Here is a 26083-nt window from a genome sequence, read left to right on the forward strand (position 1 = left end):
AAATACAATTTATCAGTCAGGATTCAATAAAGAAAAGTGAAAACACCATGAAGAGCATTTCATTGAGGTAGCCTGTACAATAGATATACAAAGACTGAAAGGCAAAAAGGAGCAACGTGGGAATACAGAGACAGTACCTGCTGAAAGAGGCTACCACACCAACTCTAAGGAAACAGGTATAAGGAAAATGTAGTAGAGCTTTTTAGGATGTGGTAAACTTTACTGATCATTATTAGAAAAACCTAAAAATAAAGCCAGATGGGAAATCAGGACAGTGGTTTAGGATCCTCCACTCTCCTCCCAGCATCACAGAGCAAAGTATAGAAGGGTGAATCTGGAGGAAGGACACAACAGCTTATCAACAAACACATATAACCAACTTTATGGTGTGCAGGGCAGAATCAGTGGCAATTCATTGACAAAATTCTACCCTTCCCTGTGGAAATCCAGGTTTGACGCACAATCAATGGACCTCATGTGCAGCAAACACCTGCCGATAGAGTCATGCATTATGGAAAAATTTTAAACAGGTTTCAGCAGAGATTCCAGACTAAGGTGGACTAGTTTGAAAGGCCTGGCAATCCACTCCCTAAACTCAGTCAGTGGATGATCCACTCCCAAAACTCACGAAGATATGATCCACAATGTCTCATGCAGATGGTGCAGGGCTGGGTAATATTTTCTTCCATGTACATGGGGTCACCATGTGTCAGGGACGCAACTCAAAAGCAGCTGACAGCAACATGATGTAGAGGGAGAAGGTATGAGAAGAAACATCATCAGGAATACTGGGAAAACCACTTACAGCTGCTAGGGTATGTTCTCTCATATCTTTCCCATTGTGAGCTCTGATCACTTTGAGATCTTCAGCACCTGCTTAGGAGGAGTAAAAGACCCACAATGAACCAGTCATATTTGAAGAAGAGTCTAAAGACCAGTAGTTCTCACATTGGCTGAAAATTAAAACTGCCTGTGGTGCTTTAAAAATCTTATGCTCAAGCCACACACCATTACAATAAAATCAGAATCCATAGAGGTGGGACCAAAGCGTCAATTTGTTTAGCTTCCTAGATGATTCCATTATGAAGTCAAGGTTTAGGACCAGTGAAATGCATTCTCACACATAACCTGCGTACATGGTTCTCTTAGACACAAAAGTACTTTGGGTAATAGACATGAATTACGGTAAAGGATGAAGATTCTAAGTACATAAAAATAGAGTTGTGCATTATACCAAAAATCTTGGGTCACAGAAGACAAGCTACAGATGGCTCCATAGCTAAAATGGGACTTAAACAAGCAGGTTGACATATCCCAGAATACTGCCACTGATCCAAAAAAGATGTGACAAAGGAAGCAATGTTCAGATATGAAATTTTGAGATTGAAATCTCTGAAAGCTACAAAAATTATGTAACCAAGAGGCAATATTTACAGTTGTAGATTTTAGGTTTTGCCACAATTTACAACCCACACACCAAAAAAAATGACACAAGTGTTGATATCAGGCTGTTCTGCTGAGGAGCCTCCGCAGGGCCCTCTTGATATCTCTGTTCCTCAGGCTGTAGATGAAGGGATTCAGCATGGGGGTGACCACACTGTACATCACTGAGGACACAGCACACTTCCTGGGAGAAGATGAGACAGCTGAACTGAGGTACACTCCAATGCCTGTTCCATAAAATAAACAAACAACTGACAGGTGAGAGCCACAGCTGGAAAAGGCTTTATACTTCCTACCAGAAGAGGAGACTCTCAGAATGGAGGAAACATTTCGAGTGTAAGAGAAAAGGATCCCTGAGAATGGAACACAACCAAAGATGGCACCAATACAATACAATAATATGATATAGATGGAGGTGTCAGAACATGCAAGGCTAAAGAGTTGAGTAGGGTCGCAGAAAAAATGAGGGATTTTCACATCTGTGCAGAAGGTAAGTTGTGACACCATTGAAATGTGCAGCTGGGAGTCCAAAAGGCTGATGAAAAAAGATACCAAAAGTAGCAAGCCACAGAGGCGAGGGTTCATGATGACTATGTAGTGCAGGGGGCGACAGATGGCCACAAACCGGTCATAAGCCATCACTGTGAGGAGCAGATCGTCCAGACATGCAAAGACATAAAAAAAGGACATTTGTGTCAGGCAGCCGCCATAGGTGATGGTTTTGCTCTGTGCCTGGATGTTCACTAGCATCTTTGGGACTGTGCTGGAAATGAAAACGATGTCAGCCAAGGACAGGTTGGAGAGGAAGAAGTACATGGGGGTGTGGAGATGGGAGTCAGAGGTGACAGCCAGGATGATGAGTAGGTTCCCAGTCACAGTGATCAGGTACATGGACAGGAACAGCCCAAAGAGGAGGGGCTGCAGTTCTGGATCCTCTGAGAGGCCCAGGAGGAGGAATTCTGAGACACCTGTTAGATTCTGTGGCTCCATGTACTTGCAACAGTTTTGGAAAAAGAGAAGAGGATTGTTAAAAGGAAACAGGTAAAGAGCCACCCAGTATCATGTCTGTATTTTGAATTTAAGAAACTCACAAGCCCGCAAACTCACGTGTTCACGCTTAAGAACCTAATACCCCAGTACTTTTCAGCAATATTACTCAGTTACAGCAAACCCAGCCACTGTATTTCTCAAAGCCCTTCCCTTATTGTCTGTCTTATTCACCTTCTTATGTACCAACCACTTTAGAGATGCTAGGCTAAAGAATGTTAAAATGGCAAGGACATTTTATGATAATGAGCTCATACAAAGCGCGAAATATCACCCCCTCCATGAGAGAAACGTATGCAACAAGAAATACCCCTTTTTTAAGAAAAAATCATTTCAATTAAAGGACAATAAGAAGTACTTTCCGTTCCAGGGTGTGCAAACAGTTAACACACTGGGCTGCTAGGCAAAAGGAGTCTGCCCAGAGGCACCTCAGAAGTAAGGCCTGGTGATCTACTTCTGAAAAATCAGTCATTGAAAACCCAATGGAGCATAGTTCTACTCTGACATGCAGAGTGTCACCATGGGTCAGAATTTCCTCAAAGGAAGCTGGTTGTTCTTTTTAAGGAGCAGTCAAATGTACTTTATTTACCCAAGTCCAGTGCTATGAATTCCCTTGTTTTGGTATATTTATAAAACAACATATACAGGATAAGAACACATGTTAAAAAAAAAATCGCCATCAAGTTCATTCCAACTCATGGCAACTCCATGTGTTAAAGAATAGAACTGCTCCACAGAGTTTTCATGGCCTTAATCTTTATGTAAGCAGATCACCAGGTCTTTCCTCCATCACACTAAAAAGTACAATCAAACCACCAACCTTTATGTTAGTAGTTGAGCTCAAAACATTGGCTTTACCCAGGGACCTCATTGGCTGGATTCTGAATTAAAATAACATGTCATACTCAGAGTTTATTTGTCAAACGTCTTCACAGGTTTTCGTCATTCTTTGGTTTTCTGTCATCCATCTTATATGGAGATACATGGTCATTCAAATATGTGGGTCACCTTTAAAAACCTTTTAAAGTATATATCCTCTCCCTTGGCTTATTGGACATCAAATTTTGATAACTAAAAAAAAAATTTTTTAAGTGTTTGATAAATGTTCAAATCATTACAACATTGCTGATTCCAAAGATGGCATTAGTGTAAAATACCCCAATGATTAAACAATTTACTTTTCAGAAATACTCTGTTCCTATTTTTCACTGTATAGATACTGGTATTTCCATCAATGCTGTACCATCTCAGGGAAATGTCTGGTGTTCAGCTGGCTTTTTCCTTTATCTGTTTCCATCATTTATTGCCTTGATAAAAGGTTGTAGTGTTTCTCATCCTAAATGTTCAGAAAGCATTGTTTCCTTATCAAATCAACACACTTACTTACATTTGAGGAAGTTACGACCAGGGACATTCCAAAACCAGGTTTGAAACCCAGTCATCTTAGGCCAACTTAAGAGCTTTCCAAGTCAATCTTTCCTTACTGGCGGGATTGGAATTCACCTCATTTAGCTCCCTGGTGGCAACACACTTCTTGATTTCTATTGGTAGGCCTAATATGACCTCGTTTGGCCTATTTTCTTAATTCACAGTTCAACTCACTGGGTTGTAAGAGGAAGGATCAATGGTTCAGTCTCCATTTGTTCATATAAAAAAAAAATCATTCATCTCTGGTTGAGGAGACAGAATCCTGGAATAGGAGTCATAAGGGCAAGGTCCAAATCCCATATCTGTCACACAATGAATCTGGAGTGCAGGTAAATCTTTCAACCACTCTTACCTGGAAATAGAGGGAATAATACCCATTGCTAGGAAGCGTATGGCAGCTAACAAAGGTGTGGCACTTAATAAATACTTGGACAATGTTTTTTCAACAGAATTTGAATCAATATGACAGAAGTAGGTTTATTGTTGAAATATAATCCCAGTTTTATTTGATTATGTGGGAAAAACAGAAGTCTAATATGTCCCAGAAAATTTGAGCATAGAATTTATTGAAATCACAAGATGTGCCTAGATTCACCCAGTAAGATTTACTTTCCCCTTCTCTTCCTCCATTTTTCCTTTTTAGTTTTCAGTTTTATGAAAATCTCCACAACTTTCTGAAAATAATTGAATGTTATACACTCTACTAAATGCATAGGTCCCATAGGAACCCATGATATAGATATATTCATGCCTTTTTTAACCTTGTCTCATGTCTTATGGGACATTCTTGGAGGGATGAAAGCATAGACAGGAAGGCACTCAGTGTGGAGGCAGTACAGCCACTGATCTGATCCTGTAAACCAAGGAACAAAGGAACCAAGGGTCTAGTCCACATTTAATGCAGATTTATTGTCGTTGTGGTTGTAGCCTACTCTGTGCTAAGCACAGGATATGCTCTGGGGAATCAGAAATTAATGAAACTCAGTTGTTTACTTCCAAGTATTCTATATCTGCTTGTATAAGAATGGAAATAAAATTATCTTATAAGGATCCAGACAAAACAAACCTATCAGATCACAGGATACATTAGTTGAATGGTATGAAGCTTTATCTCATTTATAATAATAATAATGTGTGAAATTAATGTACCCTGCCTATATGCATCCATCACATATTTAATCACATATGTAATATGCATTATCTGTTCAGTCCTTAGAGCAATGCAGATCTCTCAGTCTATCAGCTGTGGAACAACTCAAATGGCAACATAGAGTCTGAGAGATACTAAAAACTTACCCCATGGCATACAGATCATAAGTAGCACAGACAGGATTTACAATTAAGTTGTAAGTCACTGAGCCCATGCATTAACCATCTTCACTCTGTTTCCTCATATTTCAAAAAGTTTAAAGATAAAGTCCAGTACTTAACCAAAAATACATCTAAGCTACACCCTGAACTTACTCCAGCTTCCTGATGAGGAGTGGAACTCAAGATCTTGTCTTTCTGTCTACGATACTGAGATGGGCTAAATTACAATGAGGAAAGGAAGCAGACACCTGAGTTAAATTTCAGGTGAAGGGGAAAGGAGAGACCTATCCTATTTATCATCTGTGAACTCCTGATGTGATCTTCTGTATTCACAACTATCCTTCTGAAAGTGGAGACACCGAGAGGCACTCACTGCTGTCCACCGTGGTCTAGCAGGGCCCTCACTAAGGAGCACTGTGAGCAGGGGGTCTCTGTGTGGAGAGACCAAAGAAGTGGAATGGCACTGTGGATGGCAGAGGAGAGTATGCCCAGGTGCCCTGTGTCTCGTGTGACACTGCCTGAATTCAAACCTGGCTTCAACATTTTCTGGCCCATGACCTGGAACAAGTTACAAGAAAAGACTGTGCTCATTTTCTCTTCTATGAAATGACATATTGTGTGTTGCTCTTTTCTAGGTGTAGTTGTGCAGAAAAAAGAAACAAGTTACACAGAAAACTTAGGTCAGATCTTGGCACTGGGCAGCCTTCAAAAGACTTCCATAATACTATGGTGTCTATCAACATCCTCATCATTATCGTTACATCATTATCAACTATATCTTGTTGAACTCCCTAGGAGACAGCTGAGAGGGGCCCATTTCTCATTCTGGTGGGGACATACCAATGGGAGCCAGTACCAATGTAGGAGAAATTAAAAATCTAAATGAGCCTTCTCAAACCTCTACCAAAACCAGGAGCAGAAATTTCACAAACCTCTGAGCTGAAACTTAGCATTTCAGGGCCTCTCATCTGGCCATCCCAAGTGTGCTGCTTGTCCTGATGAGTAGGAAACAATGCTCCCAAGCCCCTCTGGGTCCACTGTTTCCCAAGGCACTCACTGGATTGCACTGGGTCTCTGCTGGGGCATTACCAAGGAGTATGGGTCCACCAACACTCCCCTGCCTGGTGGAAAATGACAGTTGAGCCTTCTTCCTCAGGACTGACTCACAGGAAGAGAGATTCAGACGTGGGCTTCCTGATTCAAAGAACCACTGCAGAGAAGAGACACAGCTATGAAGTTCACTGGACTGGAAAGAGCAAACTGAAGGCCTTGAGGTCACTGGCGGGATATTTACACTTGTATCGCTTTGGTAGCTCAATGCCCAGAGCTCACAATTAGCCAGATTGGTTCATTTTATTCCAATCTCTGAAGACTTGTTACCATACATGAAACAGAAAGAGGAAAAATTGAATTTTCCTGTTATCTGGGACCTGTCATTCTAAGGAGGAAGCCCACCTGTATACTGCACCTCTAACTTCTAAGTTGTACAGCCCTTAAGATAAAAATCACTTTTTCTTTCAATTTTTCAATCTAATCAATCTGTGATCTAATATTCTCAAACCCATTGAATGAACCATGTAATTTAGGGAGGATTAAGCATTCTATAAAAGTCCTGGTGGCACACTGGTTAAAGTACTCAGCTGCCAACAGAAAGTTTGGCAAAGGGAAACACTTAGGCACTGCACAGGAGAAAGAGCTATCAATTTGCTCCCATAAAGATTACACCCTAGAAAACTCTACAGGGCAGTTCTACTCTGTGGCATGGGGTCCTTAAGAGTCAAAATTAACTCAACAGTACTTAACAATAACAAAAGCAGTTCTTCTATACCAAGAATCTGATATTATTTTCATTTTCTGAATTAATTTTGTGTCATGAAGGAGAACGCCCTATCTTCTTTCTGTAGCCCTTGCATGTCGTCTGGGGTTTTATGTGTTGGCAATATATGTTTTTTGCTAATTTGAATGACAGCTCCAGTTCTAATTTTTCTGTGTAGTTAATATATGTTGATACTTTAAAAAACAATTTATTCTGTTGTACTTATTTGGTAACACTGATCCTTCACCTAAATACCTTTATTGGCCTAAGGGAAGGCTGTATTCACAATGTTGGCAAGGGCTGCAGTCACCTCAAGGTTTGACTGGAAGAGGACTTGATTCCAAGGTCACTCAGGTGTCAGTGGGCAGGATTTGTTCCTCAGGGGCTATTGGCCAGAGACCTCCCTTAACTTCTGACCACATGGGCCTCTCCATCAAGCAGCTGACAACATGGAAGCTGGTTTTCATCACAGTAGGCTGGCCAGAGAGCAGGAGATAGCTGGCAAGATGAGAGTCAGATTCTTTTTCACACCCTATTGTTGGAAGTGATATTCCAATAGTTTTCCAAATTCTCTTTGATGGAAGCAATTAATTGAGTCCAGCACACACTCAATGGGATGGTTATCAACAAGAGCATGAACGCATCAGTGAGTGTTGTTGGGAGAATCTTAGAAGCGACACACTACACAAGCTTCGCTCTCTATAAGCATGGTGGCTCTAAGCATCACCAAACTCTAGACAAGTCCCTCTGCTTTCCAGCATAGTCTCAATCCATTGCGCCACTATGCTTTTAGCACATATTCCCTGGAGAAACACAGACACATAGTAGAATTCCTACAAACTCCACCATACTGCTCCTGGCCTTGCAGTCAGAAGCCACTCCAGTTTCTCTAACACCAGCAGAGTCCTTCCATCAATATTAGGCCAGTCACAGCCATTCTATGCACAAATTCAAAAACTGTCCCGGTAGCCTCTGATTCCTGCTTGACTGGAAAGGGTTCGCTTCACTCCAGAATGCAATTTTTCTTACATTTCTTTGTGTTCAGAACTCTTGTAATCTTTAATAATATGTGCTTCATGCTTATATAGTTTTGTTTTGTTTCCTTAGTAGTTAATGTGGAATGATGATACATTGGACATTTGACATCCTATCCATGTGGCAACCTGGGCAAGGCTTCTCTGTGCTGAAAAACTAGGAAATTAATTTGTCATTAACTGATATGAGGAAACTTTCAACACACAGCAAGTGAAACAGAATACAGATGAAAGGATGCTATTTATCTATGTTTGGATAAGTGGACAAGAATAATTTTGGGGGACCAAATGGCAGGTGTGTACAGGTGGACTGGAGAGCTAGATGTAAGCACTGAACTTGGACAGTGGCAAATATTTAATATTAAACACAGTGGAAAGAAGGGATCAGTTTCTAAAGTCATTGCCAAAGCTAGTGTAGAGGACAAGTATATGAAAACCAAACAGATTTGTGTAAAATAAAATGTAGCTCTGGTAAAAAGAAAGATTTTCTTTGTGCTTTTCCCACTTCTCTCTCTGGATTAGTATGCGTAAAGCAAAAAGAAATATACCACATTTCCTGCATTCCTTCTTGAAATGTTCAAATGAGGAAATTCTACTCTTAAATCTTTATCCTTGTGTTATTTATAGAACTTATCAAACCCTACTCTTTATTGTACGACTCTTATTCTTGCACATACAATTAAATGGTGAATAATAGAGTCCATCGAATGCCCATGATATAAAAACAAATGAAGCATACATTTCTTACTTCAGGAGTTCTGAAAGATCTCTGTAGAAAGCATAGTGCTCCAGAAAGGAAGAAAAATACTGTATGTATCGATGTCAAATTGTCTTCACAATTTTTTTAATAAGAATGAATAATTAATTCAACATTATACAAAGTAGAGATGGGATGAAGCTCTGGTCTTAATGGGGTAGATTTTGATTACAAAGATAAAGGATATTCTATCCCTGCACTGAACAGCTCAAGATCTTGTTGTATGATGATAAAGTGTAATGGTCATCAGGCATCCAGGGGAAAGTACACATGCAGTTCCTGTAATTTACTTGAATGGCATCTGTGTTATAGTAGATAAAAACAATGATGATATCCATATTCATTGTATTCTTATCAGGCAAGATATACATTATCTTCTTAATCCTTACAGTGCTGTAATTAAAAAATATAGAAAATGAATAATCAAAGTCCATGAGAGTTAAATAACAAGTCCATGTCCATATAGTTAATGCGTTAGAGGAGCTAACGTTGCAAATCAAACAGTATCCCTGCAAAATCAATTACTTGCCCTATCCATATGGTTACTATTTTAGTGCCCCTTATTGATCCATTACTAGATACTAAACACTCTTCTAATCAGTACTTTTGATTCACCTCCCCTTAACCACTCTCAGATGACTGTTTTTCTTTTCACAACAATAAAGATGAAGAAGTTGAATAGAAACATATTTTATATTATGCCTAAAATTGGTTTGTAATATCAAGTTCTTTTTGAATTCTTAGAATGTACACTTAAAATGAACTTCATTAAAGTGATATTAAGGGTTACCATTAGATGGGAAACTATTATTTGATCCAACCTGGACAACATTACATTTAGTCATTACAATGGCCTTGGAAGATCACCACTATTAATTGCAATTTGATGAAGAGGACTCTCAGGATCAATGAGGTGCACTGAGTTCTCAAAAGTGTCCAGTTTATAAGTCAAAATTGAGTTGGAGGTGTGTCACCAAATGTCACACCCTTTCTATTATCTGTGGGTCCAATTCCATATCAAAGATAAGTACACCATTTTCTGATAGCCACTAAGAAACTCTGGCATATTTCCTTTCAGTCTTTTCCCCACTCATAGTCAAATAGTATGACTCATTCTAAGTCTTGAAGTTTAAAGAGGAAGAAGAAAATGTTACCTTCGAGGAAAGTCTACCACAAGACATCAAAAGGAAACAATACCTTGGATCCTTTTTTTTTTGAGTCACCCCTAGGTTTACAGAAAAGGATACGAAACTTACTTCTGGGACAGATGGGACTGATTTTGTAGTTAGCTGTAACCAGAGAACGAGAATACTACTTTCCTGATTTTTAATGAGTGCTATCTCTTCCCACAGATTGGAGGAAGACTCATCAAAAACCTGTGTTATGCAGATGACACAACCTTGCTTCCTGAAAGTGGCAAGGTCTTGAAACACTTACTAATGAAAATCAAAGACCACAGACTTCAGTATATGAACATAAAATAAACAAAAATCCTCACAAATGGACCAGTAAGCAACATCATGATAAACAGAGAAAACATGGAGGTTGTCAAGGATTTCATTTTACTTGGATCCACGAACAACACCCATGGAAACAGCAGTCAGGAAATCAAAAGACATATTGCAATGGGCAAATCTGCTGCAAAAGACCTCTTTAAAGTGTTGAAAAGCAAAGATGTCACCTTGAAAACTAAGGTGCATCTGGCCCAAGCCATGGTGTTTTCAATCACCTCATATGCATGCAAAAGCTGGATGATGACTAAGAAAGACTGAAGAAGAATTGATGCCTTTGAATTGCAGTATTTACAAATAATATTGAATATACCACGGTCTGCCAAAAGAACGAACAGATTTTCCTGGAAGAAGTACAACCAGAATGCTCTTTAGAAGCAAAGATGACGAGACTATATCTCACATACTTTGGACAGGGGAAATCAGTCCCTGGAGAAGGATATCATGCTTGGTAAAGTAGAGGGTCACTGAAAAAGAGGAAGACCCTCAATCAGATGGATTGACACAGTGACTGAAACAATGGGCTCAAGGATAACAATGATTGTGAGGATGGCACAGTACCGGGCACTGTTTCGTTCTGTTGTACATAAAGCCGCTATGACTCAGAACCTAATCTAGGGCACCTAACAACAACAACAACATCTCTTCCCAAGAACTGGTATGGCCTCATCCTCTGTCAAGTGCTTTCCATTCTCCATTATCAAAATTTCTCATCAGGAAGGTTTGTAGGTGATTTAACTCAGTAGTAAAAGACAGCAAATTAATCTATTGATTAGGCAGGTTATCAGAACATTCCAAATTGCTCCCTCAGAAATTACGTGACTATATATAAAGGACATATGTATATCCATATAGTAGAACAGAGAAAAAGCCCAAAGAAAAGAAACATAGTAACAATAAGACTTCATCAAGATGTTACAAGCAAAAGGCAATAGTTTCCCTTTGGGGAAGACATGGTACTTTGCTATTGTAGACTAATGAAAAATAAGATAAGGATTTAATTTATTCATAATGGCTCAGTGAATGAATGATCTTAGAGTAAAAATAGAGCCACAACAACTGGAAATATGGTTCCAATACCTTAATCCTCAGTTGTACAACCTTGGCCAAGATATGTGATTTACATCCACCTTTTTTTCATAAGCATTCTTAGTATATTGCAATTTTAGACACTTTACAAATACCTTTATTCCCCAAATACTATTTCTCCGTTAATATGCAATAAAGAAAAAACACCAAGAAAATATTTCATACAGGAAACTGATAAAAGTTATACAAGGTCTGAAAGGCAAAAACTAGCAATGTACCATTACACAATAACTAAACAAAGAAGCTACCTAACCAAAGGATAAGGAAACAAATATAAAGAACGTGCCAGTCTTATTAGTGTGTGGTAACCTTTAGTGAAAATTATTGGAAGAACCTAATGATAAAGACAGGTGAGAAATCAGAAGAGTGATATAAAGATCAAGTGGCAGCTAACAAAGGTTTGGCACTTAATAAGTACTAGCATATTGTTTTTTAATCAGAATTCAAATCAATAGGAGAGAAGTTGTTTTATTGTTGAAACATAATTCCAGTTTTATTTGATTATGTGAGAAAGATAAAACCCTAATAACATGTGCCAGGAAATTCAAGCAAAGAATGTATTCAAATCATAAAATGTGCCTAGATTCACAGAATAAGATTTATTTTCTTCTCTTTTTCATTTTAGATTTTCATCTTTATGAAAATCTGCACAATTTATTGAAAATAATTGAATGTTGTACACTATATTAATTAAATAGGACCCCTTGAGAGCCCATGATATAGACATATTCGTTTCTTATTTTACCTTGTCTCTACTCCTATGAGACATCCTTGAGGGGATGACAGCCCAGGCAGGAAAGAACTCAGTGTGTGCAATACAGGCTACACTCTGATCCTCTGAAACAAGGAACAAAGGAGCCAAGGGTCTGTTCCATTTTAATACAGATTTATTGTGGTGCTGGTGGTTGTGACTTAGTGCAAAGCACAAGACAGACTCTGGAGAATGAGAAATTAATGACACTCAGTTGTTTCCTTTCAAGCATTCTTATACATCCTTGTAAAAACATGAAAATAAAAAGCTCTTACAGGGATCCAGATAAAACAAAACCTTCAGATCACAGGATAGTTGAGTTGAGTGGCATGAAGCTTAATCTATTTCCATTAATGATAATAATTATATGTATAATTAATCACACACGTAATGCCCATTATCTGTTCAATCCTTACAGCAATGGAGATCTCATTCTCTATCGGCTGTGGATCACTTTATCTTCCTGTGGGGGCTTGTGTGTTGCTGTGATGCTGGGAGCTCTGCCATCAGTACTCAAGTACCAGCAGGGTCACCCATGGCAGACAGGTTTCCACTGAGCTTCCAGACTAAGACAGACTAGGAAGAAGGACCAGATGGTCTACTTCTGAAGAGAATTAGCCAGTGAAAACCTTATGAATAACAGCAGAACACTGTCTGATATAGCGCCAGAAGATGAGCCCCTCTGGTTGGAATGCACTCAAAACAAGACTGGGCAAGAGCTGACTCCTCAAAGCAGGGTCGACCTTAATGACCTGGATGCGCTCAAGCTTTCAGGAACTCCAATCCCGATGTGGCACAACTCAAAATGAGAAGACATAGCTGCAAACATCCATTAATAATCGGAATCTAGGGTGTATGAAGTATAAATATAAGAAAATTGGAAATCATCAGAAATGAAATTGAACACATAAAGATCAATATCCTAGGCATTAGTGAGCTGAAAAGGACTGGTATTGGTCATTTTGAATCAGATAATCATATGGTCTAAAAAAAAAAAAAAAACTGGAAATGACAACTTGAAGAGGAATGGCCTTGCATTTATCATCAGAAAGAACATTTCAAGATCTATCCTGAAGTACAACACTGTCAATAATAGAATAATATCCATGCACCTACAAGGAAGACCAGTTAATACAACTATTATTCAAATTTATGCATCAACCACTAAGGTCAAAGAAGAAGAAACTGAAGATTTTCACCAACTTTTGCAGTCTGAAATTGATCGAACTTGCAATAAGGATGCATTGATAATTACTGGCAATTGGAATTCAAAACTTGGAAACAAAGAAGAAGGATTAGTAGTTGGAAAATATGGCCTTGGCGATAGAAATGATGCTGGAAATCGAATGATTGAATTTTACAAGACAAATGACTCCTTCATTGCAAATACCTTTTTTCACCAACATAAAATGTGACGATACACATGGACATCACCAGATGGAATATGCAGGAGTCAAATCAACTACATCTGTGGAAACAGACAATGGAAAAGCTCAATATCATCAGTCAGAACAAGGCCAGGGAACAACTTCAGATCAGATGATCGATTACTCATACGCAAGTTCAATTGAAACAAAAAAATTACAAGTCCACGAGAGCCAAAGTATGACCTTGAGTATATCCCACCTGAATTTAGAAACCATCTCAAAAATAGATTTGACCCGTTGAGCCAGAATGCTCCTTAGAAGCGAGGATGGCAAGATTATGTCTCAGACACTTTGGACATCTTGTCAGGAAGGATCAGTCCCTGGAGAAGGACAACATGCTTGGTAAAGTAGAGAGTCAGCAAAAAAGGGGAAGACCCTCAATGAGATGGGTTGACACAATAGCTACAACAATGGGTTCAAGCATAGCAACAATTGTGAGGATGGGGCAAGAAAGGGCAGTGTTTCCTTCTGTTCTGTGTAGGGTCGCTATGAGTTGGATCCAACTTGAAGACATCTAACAGCAACAACTTGTAGAATTAATCACATAATGGAATATCCATTATCTCTTCTATCCTTACAGCAATGCAGGTCTCTTTCTCTATCAACCGTGGATCAACACAGATGGCAATGTAGAGTCTGAGAGATACTAAGAACTTGCCCCATGACACACAGATCATAAGTAGAGCAGGCAGGATTCACAATTAAGTCACTGAGGCCCATACACTAACCATCTTAACTGTTTCCTCATATTTCAAAATCTTTAAAGCAGAAGTCCAGAGGACTTAACCAAAGATATATCTAAATTACACCTTTTAACTCATTACAGCTTCCTGACGAGGAATGGAACCCAAGATCCTGTCTTTGTCTCTGAAGTTGAGGTGGGCTAAGTTACAAGGATGAAGGAGGAAGTGGGCAACTGAGAAAAAATCTGCGAGAAGGGGCAAGAGAGATGTGTCCTGAACTATCATGTTCTAACTCCTGAAATGATCCCCTGGTGTATTCACAATTATTCTTCTGATAATTAAGGCACCAAGAGACACCCAGTGTGCTCTACTCTGGTCTACCAGAAACCTCCCATAAAAGGGCACAGTGAGCAGGGGTCTCTGTGTGGAGAGACCAAGGAAGTGAAATGGCAGGGTGGGTGGTTAGGGGAGAATATACTCAGGTGCCCTGTTTCTGGTGTCACGCTGCCCAGATTTAAACCTGGCTTCTACATTTTTGGCCCATGATCTGGTACAAGTAACAACAACAACAACAAAAAAAGCTGTACTCCTTTTCTTTCTATGAAATGACAATAACTCTGTATTGCTGTTCTCTTGGTGTGGTTGGACACGAAAAGGAAACAAGTTACATAGAAAATTTAGTTCAGATCCTGGTACTGGGAAGCCATCAATAAATGTGCATGGTACCGTGATTACTGTCATCATTCTATCATTGTCATTATCATCATCATCTACAAGTTCATGTTGAAGTGTTTGGGGACAGGTGAGAGGGACCCATTTTCTGCTCTGGTGGGGAAGTGCCTATGGGAGCTAGAACCAATGTAGAAGAAATTAAAACACTAAATGAATTTTCCTAGATCAGTACCATAACCAGGAACACAAATTTCACAGTACTGAGGTGAAACTTAGCATTTCAGAGCTTCCCATCTGGCCATCCCAAGTGTGCTGCTTGTCTTGATGAGGAGGAAACAATGCTCTTTCACCCCTCTGTGCCCACTTACTCCCACAGCATTCACTGGATTGCACTGGATCTCTGCTACGGCATGACTAAGGAATGTGGGTCCAGAACCCCTTTCCTCCCTGATGGGCTTGATGTCTGAGGCTCCTTCCTCAGGACTGACAGGAAGAGAGAACCTGGCTTCAATATCCTTAGGCAGACTACCACTCTAGAGGAGAGACGTGGGTATGGAGCTCACTGGACAGAGAGCACAGGCATGTTATTTACAGCTATACGGTCTTGAAACTCAATGCCCAAACCAAAAAAACCAAACCCAGTGTCCTCGAGTCGATTCCGACTCATAGCAACCCTATAGAGTTTCCAAGGAGCGCCTGGCGGATTCGAACTGCCGACCCTTTGGTTAGCAGCCATAACACATAACCACTATACCACCAGGGTTTCCGTTTAATGCCCAGAGTACACAGTTAGCCAAATTGGTTCACGTTATTCCAATCTCTGAAGACTTGGAAATATTAATGTAACAAGAATGGCGAAAGTGAATGTCTGTGGTATCTGGGCCCTCCCATTATAAAGAGGAAGCTCACCTGTATTTCTCACCTCTAACTTCAAAGTTGTACAGATCTTAACATAAAAATCACACTTTTTTTTCAATTTTTCAATTTAAAATATCACTGTATAATTTAATATCCTCAAACCCAGTGAACGAATCATGTAATTTAGGGAGGATTAAGTATTCTTTAAAAATCCTGGTGGTCTGGCCAAGTGTGCTGTCTCCAAAGCTTTTTGACAAGTTTTCCACACTGTTTAGCTGGGGAGCCCCAGTCACATGGCTTTACCAGTGTGCTCTTTCTGGCGTGCCTGTGAGCACCCTCGGAGCATTTTCTTTTCTTTTCTTTTCCCTCGCAGTTCCTTGTCTCTCTCTATCTTCCTTCCTTTCCTTTTCCTGACCACATGGCCATGTGTGCCATCTCCACAGCCTTTTGACAGGCTGTGCCACCACACTGCTCAGGTGGGGAGCCACAAGCACGCTGCTTCACCATTTCATACCACCACACTGGTGAATGCCCTTGGACTTTTTTTTTTTTCTATCACAAATTCTTGCCTCTCTTTACACTTCTTCCTTTCTTTTCTCCTGACCACCTGACTGCATGTGCTGTCCCTACAACCTATTCATAGGCTATGCCACATCACTCAGCTGGGGAGCTGCAGGCACAGAGCTTTACAGTCCATGCCACCACACCAGTGGGCTCCCTCAGGGCATCTTTTTTTTTTTTTTTTCCTCACTTTCTTGTCTCTCTCTACATTCCTTCCTTTTCTTGCTCATGATCACTTGACGTGTCCACTTTTCCTTTGTTTTTTTTTTTGTTTGTTTGTTTTCTTTCAGATTCTTATCACTATCTCTCTTCCACCATTTCCTTTTTTCTGCACAGCTAGCCACATGTGCAGTCTCTGCCCCTTCTTCATGAGCTGTGCAATACCACCCGGCTAGACAGCACAAGCACACATCTTCCCTGGGTCCACTTCACTCCACCAGCAGGCTCCTTCAGCACCACTTTTTTCTTTTTTTTTTTTTACTGTTTCATTGCCTTCCCTCTTTTTTCTCCCACACACACTTAGCTCCACATGTCACATCCTCCCCCTTCCCTCCTACCTAATTACACCATGCACTGGGCACTCACCCTCAAGCAGCACAGGCTCCAATCACCAGTCCCTGCCCTGCGCTGCTGCCCTGCCTTACCCTCTCAACCTCAGTATGTGCTGCAAATGACCCATCCCGGCCCCTCGCCCTCCCATGGACCTGCCCTGCTACACCATAGCTGAGGAATCACTAAGGAACTTACAGTAGAGAGCAAGAGAGATCGATCAGTAAAGGAGGACAACGTTAAAAAAATAAAAGAGGGAATAAATGATGTAGGTATACAGCTTTCAAATGGAGGGGAAGTCAAGGCTTATCAAGTAATAAAAACTGGTTTAATCCTGGGAAGATGGGGTCGATTTCAAGGTAACCACAAAGAAAGTTAACAAACCTGGAGGCGGAGCCAACATGGCACCATAGACTGCAGCACCACGCGGACCCTCCACAGCAAAGACCTGAAAAACTAAGTAAAACAGAGACAAATGTCAATCCTGGAAACATAAGCATCAAATGAAGAAGCAAAGAACTAAACCAAGCACTGAATGGAATAAGAAACTGTCAGAAAAAAGAGAGCGAGAAGAGGTACAAGTAGAGGTACCTTTCAGCTAAGGCAGCACGAATTCACCATGGTGGATTCCTCTTGGAGATTAGTGGGCAGGAAGTAAGAAAAAGCAGATTCACGGAGCTCCCAGCAGGAGACAGAATACCCAGTAACCAGCGATGCATGATTCCCCACCCCTTAACTTTCCTCCACCTGCTCAGCCTCCGCCATTTCCCAGGCGGTTGTTCCACTGCAACCAGGGGGCCGAGCAACCCAGGCCCAAGGGATGCCAACGCCGTGCTGTGAGTATTCGCCCCACCCGCAGCAGCCACCCCTTTTAGTGCCATTTCTTTCTTGTTTGTGTTGCTTTTTTGGCTTCTTTTGGTTTCTTCCCTGCCTCTTACCTCCTCCCCCTCCTATCTCTCAAACACCTGACTCGATGTGCCCTCTTTATTTCGTCTCGACAGGCTGTAAAGTGCCGCTTGGCTGGGGAACTGCTTTCTCGGTCCACTCCCTGGAGGTTTGCTTGTTTGTTTGTTTTTTCTGTTTCTTTTTCTTCATTTCCGGGTTTCTCCTCTCTCCACCCCGACGGAAGTCTCCTTCAGCAACTTTTTTTTTAGCTCCTGTCTGTCTCTCCTCTCTCTCTTCTTTCCCATACCCAAACTAGTTCCACACATCACAAACTCACACCCCTCAACCCCCGCCTAATTGCACCACGTGCTGAACATCGCACCCCCCAACCGGCACAGGCATGGCCTACCGGAATCTGCCCTGCGCTGACTTCTGGCCCATCTTGTGGGCCCCAGTATGCTCCACAACCACCCCAGACCATTGCCTTCAGCTGAACCTGCCCTAATGCAGCATAGCTGAGAGACTGCCCCTTCCCTTTTAACTCAGTACTGCAGTTACTCCTGAGGTTTACCCTTCAGCCAAAGATTAGACAGGCCCATAAAACAAAACCAGATGAAATGGGTACACCAGCCAGGGGAAAGGATGAGAAGGCAGGAGGGGACAGGAAAGCTGGTAATGGGGAAGCCAAGGTAGAGAAGGGTTGAGGGTTGACATGTCGTGGGAGTGGCAACGGATACCAATACACACACACCAAAAAAAATGTGTATTAATTTTGTAGTGAGAAAATGATTTGTTCTATAAACCCTCATCTAAAATACAAAAACCAGGTGACAACACTGATTAAAGTGCTTGGTTGCTAATGAAAAGTCGGTGGGTGAAATCCACCTAGCCACTCCACAGGAGAAGGAACTGGTGATGTGCTCTCATAAAGATTATAGTCTAGAAAATCCTAAGGGGCAGTTCTGCTTTGACATATGGGGTCAATATGAGTTGAAAGTGACTCAACAGCACTTAACAACAACGGCATGTCTTCTATACCGAGAATCTGATGCTATTTTCATTATCTGAATTAATATTTCTGTCATGAAGGAAAACTTCCAACTTTCAATCTTCTGTCCTATAGCCCTTGCATATTGTTGGGGTTTTATACATTGGCAAGTTATATTTTTTGCTAATTTGAATGACAGGAACAGTTCTCATTTTTCGGTGTAGTTAATCTATGGTGGTACTTTAAAAAATTCTTTATTTTTGTCATACTTATTTGGTAACTTGATCCTTCCCCTAAATACCACCATAGGCCTTTCAAATGACTGCATTCAAAACGTTGACCAGGGCTGTAGTCATCTCAAGGCTTGCCTGGAAGTAGATCTGATTCCAAGGTCACTCAGACATCAATTAGCAGGATTTATACCTCACAGGCTATTGGCCATAAGGCCTACCATAACTTCTGAACACATGGGCCTCTGCATCAGGCAACTGGCAAAATGGAAGCTGGCTTTCATCAGAGTGTGCTGGTCAGACAGCAAGAGAGGGCTGGCAAAATTAGAGCCAGATTCTTTTTATGCCCCAATGTTGGAAGTGATAACCCAAGAGTTTTCCTAATCCTATGTGATGGAAGCAATTATCTGAGTTCCAGCACACACTCAGGAGGGTGGTTAGCCACAAGAGTGTGAATACAGGAGGTGGGGGTTGATGGGAGAATCTTAGAATCTGCGCACTACACAGGCTTTACTCACTATAAGGATGGTGGCTCTAATCACCACTAGACTCAAGAGAGGTCCCTCTGCTGTCCAGCATAATCCCAAACCATAGCACCACCGTGCACGTAGCAAACATTCCCTGAAGAAAAACAGAAACACGGTATAATTTCTACAAACCCCACCATGATGCTGCTGAACTTGAGGTCAGAAGGCTCTCTGGTTTCTCTAGCAGCAGCGGAGTCCTTCCATTAGAAGAGTTGCACCCTTTCCATGCACAAATTCAACCAACACATATCCCCAACAACAACTGATATCTGCTTAACTACAAAAGGCTCACTTCACTCCAGAATGTAATTTTCCTTAGATTTCTTTGTCTTCACAACTCTTGAAATCTTTAATAAAGATTTAATAAAGTTTATTTTTTATCTAGTTTGTTTCCCTAGTAGATGAAGTGGAATAATGGTGTTTCGTACCTTTTACATTCTATCCACGTGGCCACCTGGGTGAGGCTTCTCTGTTTTGAAGGACTCGGAGAATGGCTTGTCATTAGCTGATATGAAGGAAACTGGAATATATACCCAACGACCTTGAACATGGACAAAAGGATGCTATTTACCTATATATGGATAAATGGCTGAGGGTGATTTTGGGGAGAACAAATGACAGGTGTGTTGAGGTGAATTGGAGAGGTAGAGGATAAGCGCTGAGAGCTTTCAGCACCCTTGGATAGTGGCAAAATTTTCATATTAAACATAATGGAAGGAGGGGATCAGATTCTAGAATCACTGCCAAAGCTGAGTGTAGAGGACAGGTGTATAAAAACCAAAGACAGTTGTGTTCTTGTGTTAAAAAGAGAGATTTGCTTTGTGCTTTCCCACTTCTCTCCCTGAATGAGTATCCTTAAAGGAAAAGGAAAGATACTACATTCCAGCATTCTCTTCTCAGGTATCCAGTTGAGGAATGTCTATGCTCAATTTTTTATCACCATGTTATTTATAGAGCTTATCAAACCCTACCTTTTATTCTACGACTCTTATTCTTTCACATACAATGAAATGATGAATAATAGATCCTATCAAATATCCCTAATAATAAAAACAACAAACCATACATTTTTCTTGGGGAGTTCTTAAAAGTTTCTCTGGAAGATATAATGTCCCAAGGATGAATAAAAATACTGGGTGTAGGGATGTCAAATTGTCTTCACCTTTATTTTATAACATAATGAATAATTTATTCAATATTATAAAAATTGGAGATAGGACTAATGTATGGTCTTAATACATTAGATTTCTAGTACATATACCAATGATATCCAATCCCTGCCCTTGAACTTCTCAGGGTCTTGTCGTGTAAAGATAAATTGTAATGATCATCAGGCATCCAAAGTTAAAGAACATGTGGACTTCAAAGGATTTATTTGAATGGCTTTTGTGTTAGAGTAAATGAAAACAACAGTAATATCTATATTTATGGAATTCTTACCAGACACTATGTGCATTATCTGCTTAATCCTTACAAAGCTGTAAGCTAAATAATACAGAAAAGGAAGAATCAATAGACTTGAGAGTTCAATAACAAGTTCATGTTCACAAAGATAATGAGTTAGAGGATCGAATGCTGACACTCAGTTTCCCTGCAAATCCCATTAGTTGAACTACTCTGTTGGCCGAATCACATGTTTACTAGATTAGTTTCCACTTCTTGATCATTTCTAGGAACTAAACAGGGTTCTAATCAGTACTTTTTATTGCTTCCTCTTAACTACTCTCTCAGATGAGTGCTTTTGTTATCACAACTACACAGATGACGAAGGTAAACAGAAACATGTTTTATATTTTGCCTAAAATCACAGTTTGTAGTATCAAGTTCTTTTTGAATTCTTGGAATGCACACTTAAAATGAACTTCTCCAAGGTGGTATTAAGGACTAGTATTTGATGGGAAACTACTATTTAATCCAACCTTGACAACATTACATGTAGTCATTAAAGTGGCCTTGGAAGATTAGCACTATTAATCACAATTTGAAGAAGAGGACTCTGAGGATCAACAAGGTACACTGAGTTGCCAAAACTGTTCAGGTTATAAGCCAATATCTGGTCAGAGGTATGTCATCAAATCCCTCTCCCTTCCCATAATCTGCAGTTCCTCTTCCCTATCAAAGGTAAGTATACCACTTTCTGACTGCCATTAGGACACTCTGACATATTTCCTTCCAGGCTTTTCTCCATTTATAGAATTAATCTAATAGTATCACTCATTCTACGTCTTGATGTTTGAAGAGGAAGAAGAAAATGTTACCTTTCAGGAAAGATTATCATGAGATATCAAAAGGAAATACCCTGATTATATCAATTTTTTTCCATTCCTAGGTTTACAGAAATGAATATGCAACTTAGTTCTAGGGTAGATGGGACTAGTATAGTCTCATTGCAGTTAGCCATAACCATAGAATCCCAACACTACTTTCCTAGTTTTTAATGAGAGCTATTTCTTCCCAGAAACTGGTGTGGCCTCATCCTCTAGCGAGTGCACTCCATTCTCCATTGTCGAAGTTTCTCATCAGGAAAGTCTGTGGGGATTTAACTCAGTGGTAAAGGGCAGAGTAAACTAAGCTATCGGTTAGGCAGGTTTTCTGAGCATCCAAAATTGCTCCCTCAGAAATTATACCAGTATGTCTTAAGGACATTGCACACCCATGTAGTAGAACACAGAAAGAGCCCAAAGACAAGGAAACGTGGCAACACAGTCAAGTCTTCATCAGTCTCTTACAAGTGAAAGGCAATGGCTCTGCTTTCCTGAAGACATGACACTCTGCTATCCTAGACTAAAGAAAAATAAGATACAACTAAATTTATTCGTAATGACTTGGTGAACCGATGATCCTAGAGCACCAAAAGAGCCACAGTAATTGGAAATACGATACCCCCACCTTAATCCTCAGCTGTACAACCCTGACCAAGACAAGTAATTTACAGCCACCTTTTTTACCTCAGCATGCTGTGTATTGTTCCAGTTTTAGACACTTCACACATAGATTTATCCCTCAAATACCATTTATCAGTCAGGATTCAATAAAGAAAATTGAAAACACCATGAAGAGCATTTCATACAGAAAACTGGTAAAATAGTTAAATAAGGACTGAAAGACAAAAAGGAGCAATGTGGCAATACAGAGATAGTAACCAGGGATAGATGCTACCACACCAAGGTCTAAGAAAACAGGTATGTGGAAAATGTCGAGCTGGTTAAGGTGTAGTAACTTTTACTGATCATTACTGGAAAAACCTAACAATAAAGCCAGATTGGAATTCAGAAGAGTAGTTTAGGACCCTCCACTCTCTGGCCCCAGCATCATAAAGTATAGTAAAGTATAGAAGGCTGAACCTGGAGAAGGGAGACAATAGCTTATCAACAAGCACATGTAGCCAAGTTCATGGTGTGCAGAGCAGAATCAGTGGTGGTTCACTGGCAAAATTCTACCCTTCCCTGTGGAAGACCAGCTTTGATTCACAACCAATGTACCTCATGTGCAGCAACCACCTGTGGTTAGAGGCATACATTATGCAAAAATATTGACCAGGTTTCAGCAGAGATTCCAGACCAAGATGGACTCGTTTGAAAGGCCTGGTGATCTACTTCAAAAACTCAGTCAATGATTAGTCACCACCCACAGCCCAGAGCTAGGGTTCTAGGTAGTAGGGTGAGGGAGAAATGTGTGGAATGGATCTGGAGAGCCAAATGGATCCTGCATACCTGGTTTAACATTTTCAATTCTTCTGCTATCAACAATACTGTTCATGTTTTAGGAGTGTTTTGGTTAGCCAAAAAAAAAGAAAGGGGGATTTTTTGAAGATCCGGGGCCAAGATGGCGGACTAGGTGGACGCTACCGCGGATCCCTCTTGCAACAAAGACTCGGAAAAACAAGGGAATCGATCACATACATAACAATCTACGAACTCTGAACAACAAGCACAGACTTAGAGACGGAAAACGAACAAATACGGGCAGACAGCAACTGTTTTCAGAACTAGGAGCCAGCGCACCAGGCAGGTGACCTTCGGAGCTCGATCTGGGGCAGAGCCCGGGGGGCAGACGGCACAGAAAGGGGGCCCACCCCTTCCCCCCCGAACCGATCCTGGGAGGAAGTCTAGCAGGTTGGCGTGGGCGGCGTAGGGGCGCAGCCGGAGGGAGAAGCACCCGGGAGGCAGTGACTGATCTGGGAGGGGGGAGAACAGCGTCCCAGCTGGGGTGCCGTCCCGCCGGGAGTTAGGCGAGAAGCCGAGGGGGCGCGAGCGGGGGGGGGGTCAACTATATTTCCCTAAAGTGACCCCAGGGCGGGGCCCACACGTTCGTGCGGGAGGACGCACACCCAGTCCGTGCGTGTGGCGCGGCACACCAGAGGGAGAAATCCCCGGAAGTGTCTGATCTCAAAGCAGGGAAAGCAGCATCCCAGACGGGGAGCCATTCCGCTGGGATCTGGGCGCGCACACGCGCGCGGGCGGGGCATGAGCGCGGGGTCCATTTTTATTACCCTGAATTGACCCAGGGGGCGGGACCACCTGGTCGTGCGAGTGACGCCCTCCCAGTTTGCGCGAGAGGTGTGGCACACCGGAAGGAGAAGTCCCCGGGAGGAAGTGATTGGTCCCGAAGCACAGAAAGTAGCGTCCCAGACGGGGTGCCGTCCTGCTGGGACTTGGGCGCGCCCACGAGCGGGGCGTGAGCGCGGAGTCCATTTTTATTGCCCTGAATTGACCCAGGGGGCGGGCCCACCTGGCCGTGCAGGTGACGCCAACCCAGTTCGTGCGAGAGGTGTGGCGCTCCGGGAGGAGAACTCCCCGGGAGGAAGTGACTGGTTCCGGAACGGGGAAAGCAGCGTCTCAACCCGGAAGTCATCCTGCTGGGATTTGGGCGCGCGCACAGGCGGGGCGTGACCGCGGGACCCAATTATAATCGCCTGAATAGACCCTGGGGGCGGGCCCACCCGTTCATGTGGGAAACACCCACCCAGTGCCCACGAGCGGTGCCGCGCACCGGAGGAAGTCCCCAGGAGGAAGTGACTGGTTTCCGAGCAAGGAAAGCAGTGTCCTAGCCAGGGACCCGTCCAGCCCGGATTTTGGCGAACGGGGGCGGAGCGTGAACGTGGTGTTCAGCTCTATATTCTGTGGTGCTACACTCCTAGCTCTCAGATCCCTCCCCCACCCTCCCCAGGCGACCCCATTAACATCCGAATACCCGGAGCTAGAGAGAGAATTCAGATAGGGATCTGACTGCATTTTTTTTTAGCTGACTACTTGGAAAATCTAGTTTCCCAGTGATGGCTCGGAGACAGCAGTCCATATCAAACCACATAAAGAAACAGACCATGACAGCTTCTCCAACCCCCCAAACAAAAGAATCAAAATCTTTCCCAAATGAAGATACAATCCTGGAATTATCAGATACAGAATATAAAAAACTAATTTACAGAATGCTTAAAGATATCACAAATGAAATTAGGATAAATGCAGAAAAAGCCAAGGAACACACTGATAAAACTGTTGAAGAACTCAAAAAGATTATTCAAGAACATAGTGGAAAAATTAACAAGTTGCAAGAATCCATAGAGAGACAGCATGTAGAAATCCAAAAGATTAACAATAAAATTACAGAATTTGACAACGCAATAGAAAGTCAGAGGAGCAGACTCGAGCAATTAGAATGTAGACTGGGACTTCTGGAGGACCAGGGAAACAACACCAACATAGCTGAAAAAAAATCAGATAAAAGAATTAAAAAAAATGAAGAAACCCTAAGAATCATGTGGGACTCTATCAAGAAGGATAACTTGCGAGTGATTGGAGTCCCAGAACAGGGAGGGGGGACAGAAAACACAGAGAAAATAGTTGAAGAACTCCTGACACAAAACTTCCCTGACATTATGAAAGATGAAAGGATATCTATCCAAGATGCTCATCGAACCCCATTTAAGATTGATCCAAAAAGAAAAACACCAAGACATATCATCATCAAACTTGCCAAAACCAAAGACAAACAGAAAATTTTAAAAGCAGCCAGGGAGAAAAGAAAGGTTTCCTTCAAGGGAGAATCAATAAGAATAAGTTCAGACTACTCAGCAGAAACCATGCAGGCAAGAAGGGAATGGGACGACATATACAGAGCACTGAACGAGAAAAACTGCCAACCAAGGATCATATATCCAGGAAAACTCTCTCTGAAATATGAAGGAGAAATTAAGATATTTACAGATAAACACAAGTTTAGAGAATTTGCAAAAACTAAACCAAGACTGCAAGAAATGCTAAAGGAGATTGTTTAGCCGGATGAACAATAATATCAGGTACCAGCACAATACAAGGTCACAAAACAGAACGTCCTGATATCAATGCAACTCAAACAGGGAAAGCACAAAAACAAACAAATTAAGACTAATTCTTAAAAATAAATAAATAAATAAACAAAATAATACACACAACAGGAAATCATGGAAATCAATAGATAAACGATCAAAATAATCAAAAAGAGGGACTAAATATAGGAGGCATTGAACTGCCAGAT

At 41.3% G+C, this 26083-nt stretch overlaps 1 protein-coding gene across 1 annotated transcript; it reads right to left on the bottom strand.

Annotated features, from left to right (window-relative positions):
- Positions 1-1503: 1503 nt before the first annotated feature.
- Positions 1504-3534, bottom strand: LOC100666230 (olfactory receptor 7E24-like). The gene has a single exon (XM_003422903.3). The coding sequence runs from the start codon at positions 2431-2433 to the stop codon at positions 1504-1506; it is 930 nt and encodes a 309-aa protein (XP_003422951.2). The 5' UTR covers positions 2434-3534.
- Between the last annotated feature and the right edge of the window lie 22549 nt (positions 3535-26083).

This window comes from Loxodonta africana, chromosome 3, assembly GCF_030014295.1.
Source record: "Loxodonta africana isolate mLoxAfr1 chromosome 3, mLoxAfr1.hap2, whole genome shotgun sequence".
Lineage (NCBI taxonomy): Eukaryota > Metazoa > Chordata > Mammalia > Proboscidea > Elephantidae > Loxodonta > Loxodonta africana.

Coding starts and splice junctions, on each gene's coding strand:
- LOC100666230 (XM_003422903.3), bottom strand. CDS start 2,433: ATGGAGCCACAGAATCTAACAGGTGTCTCAGAATTCCTCCTCCTGGGC.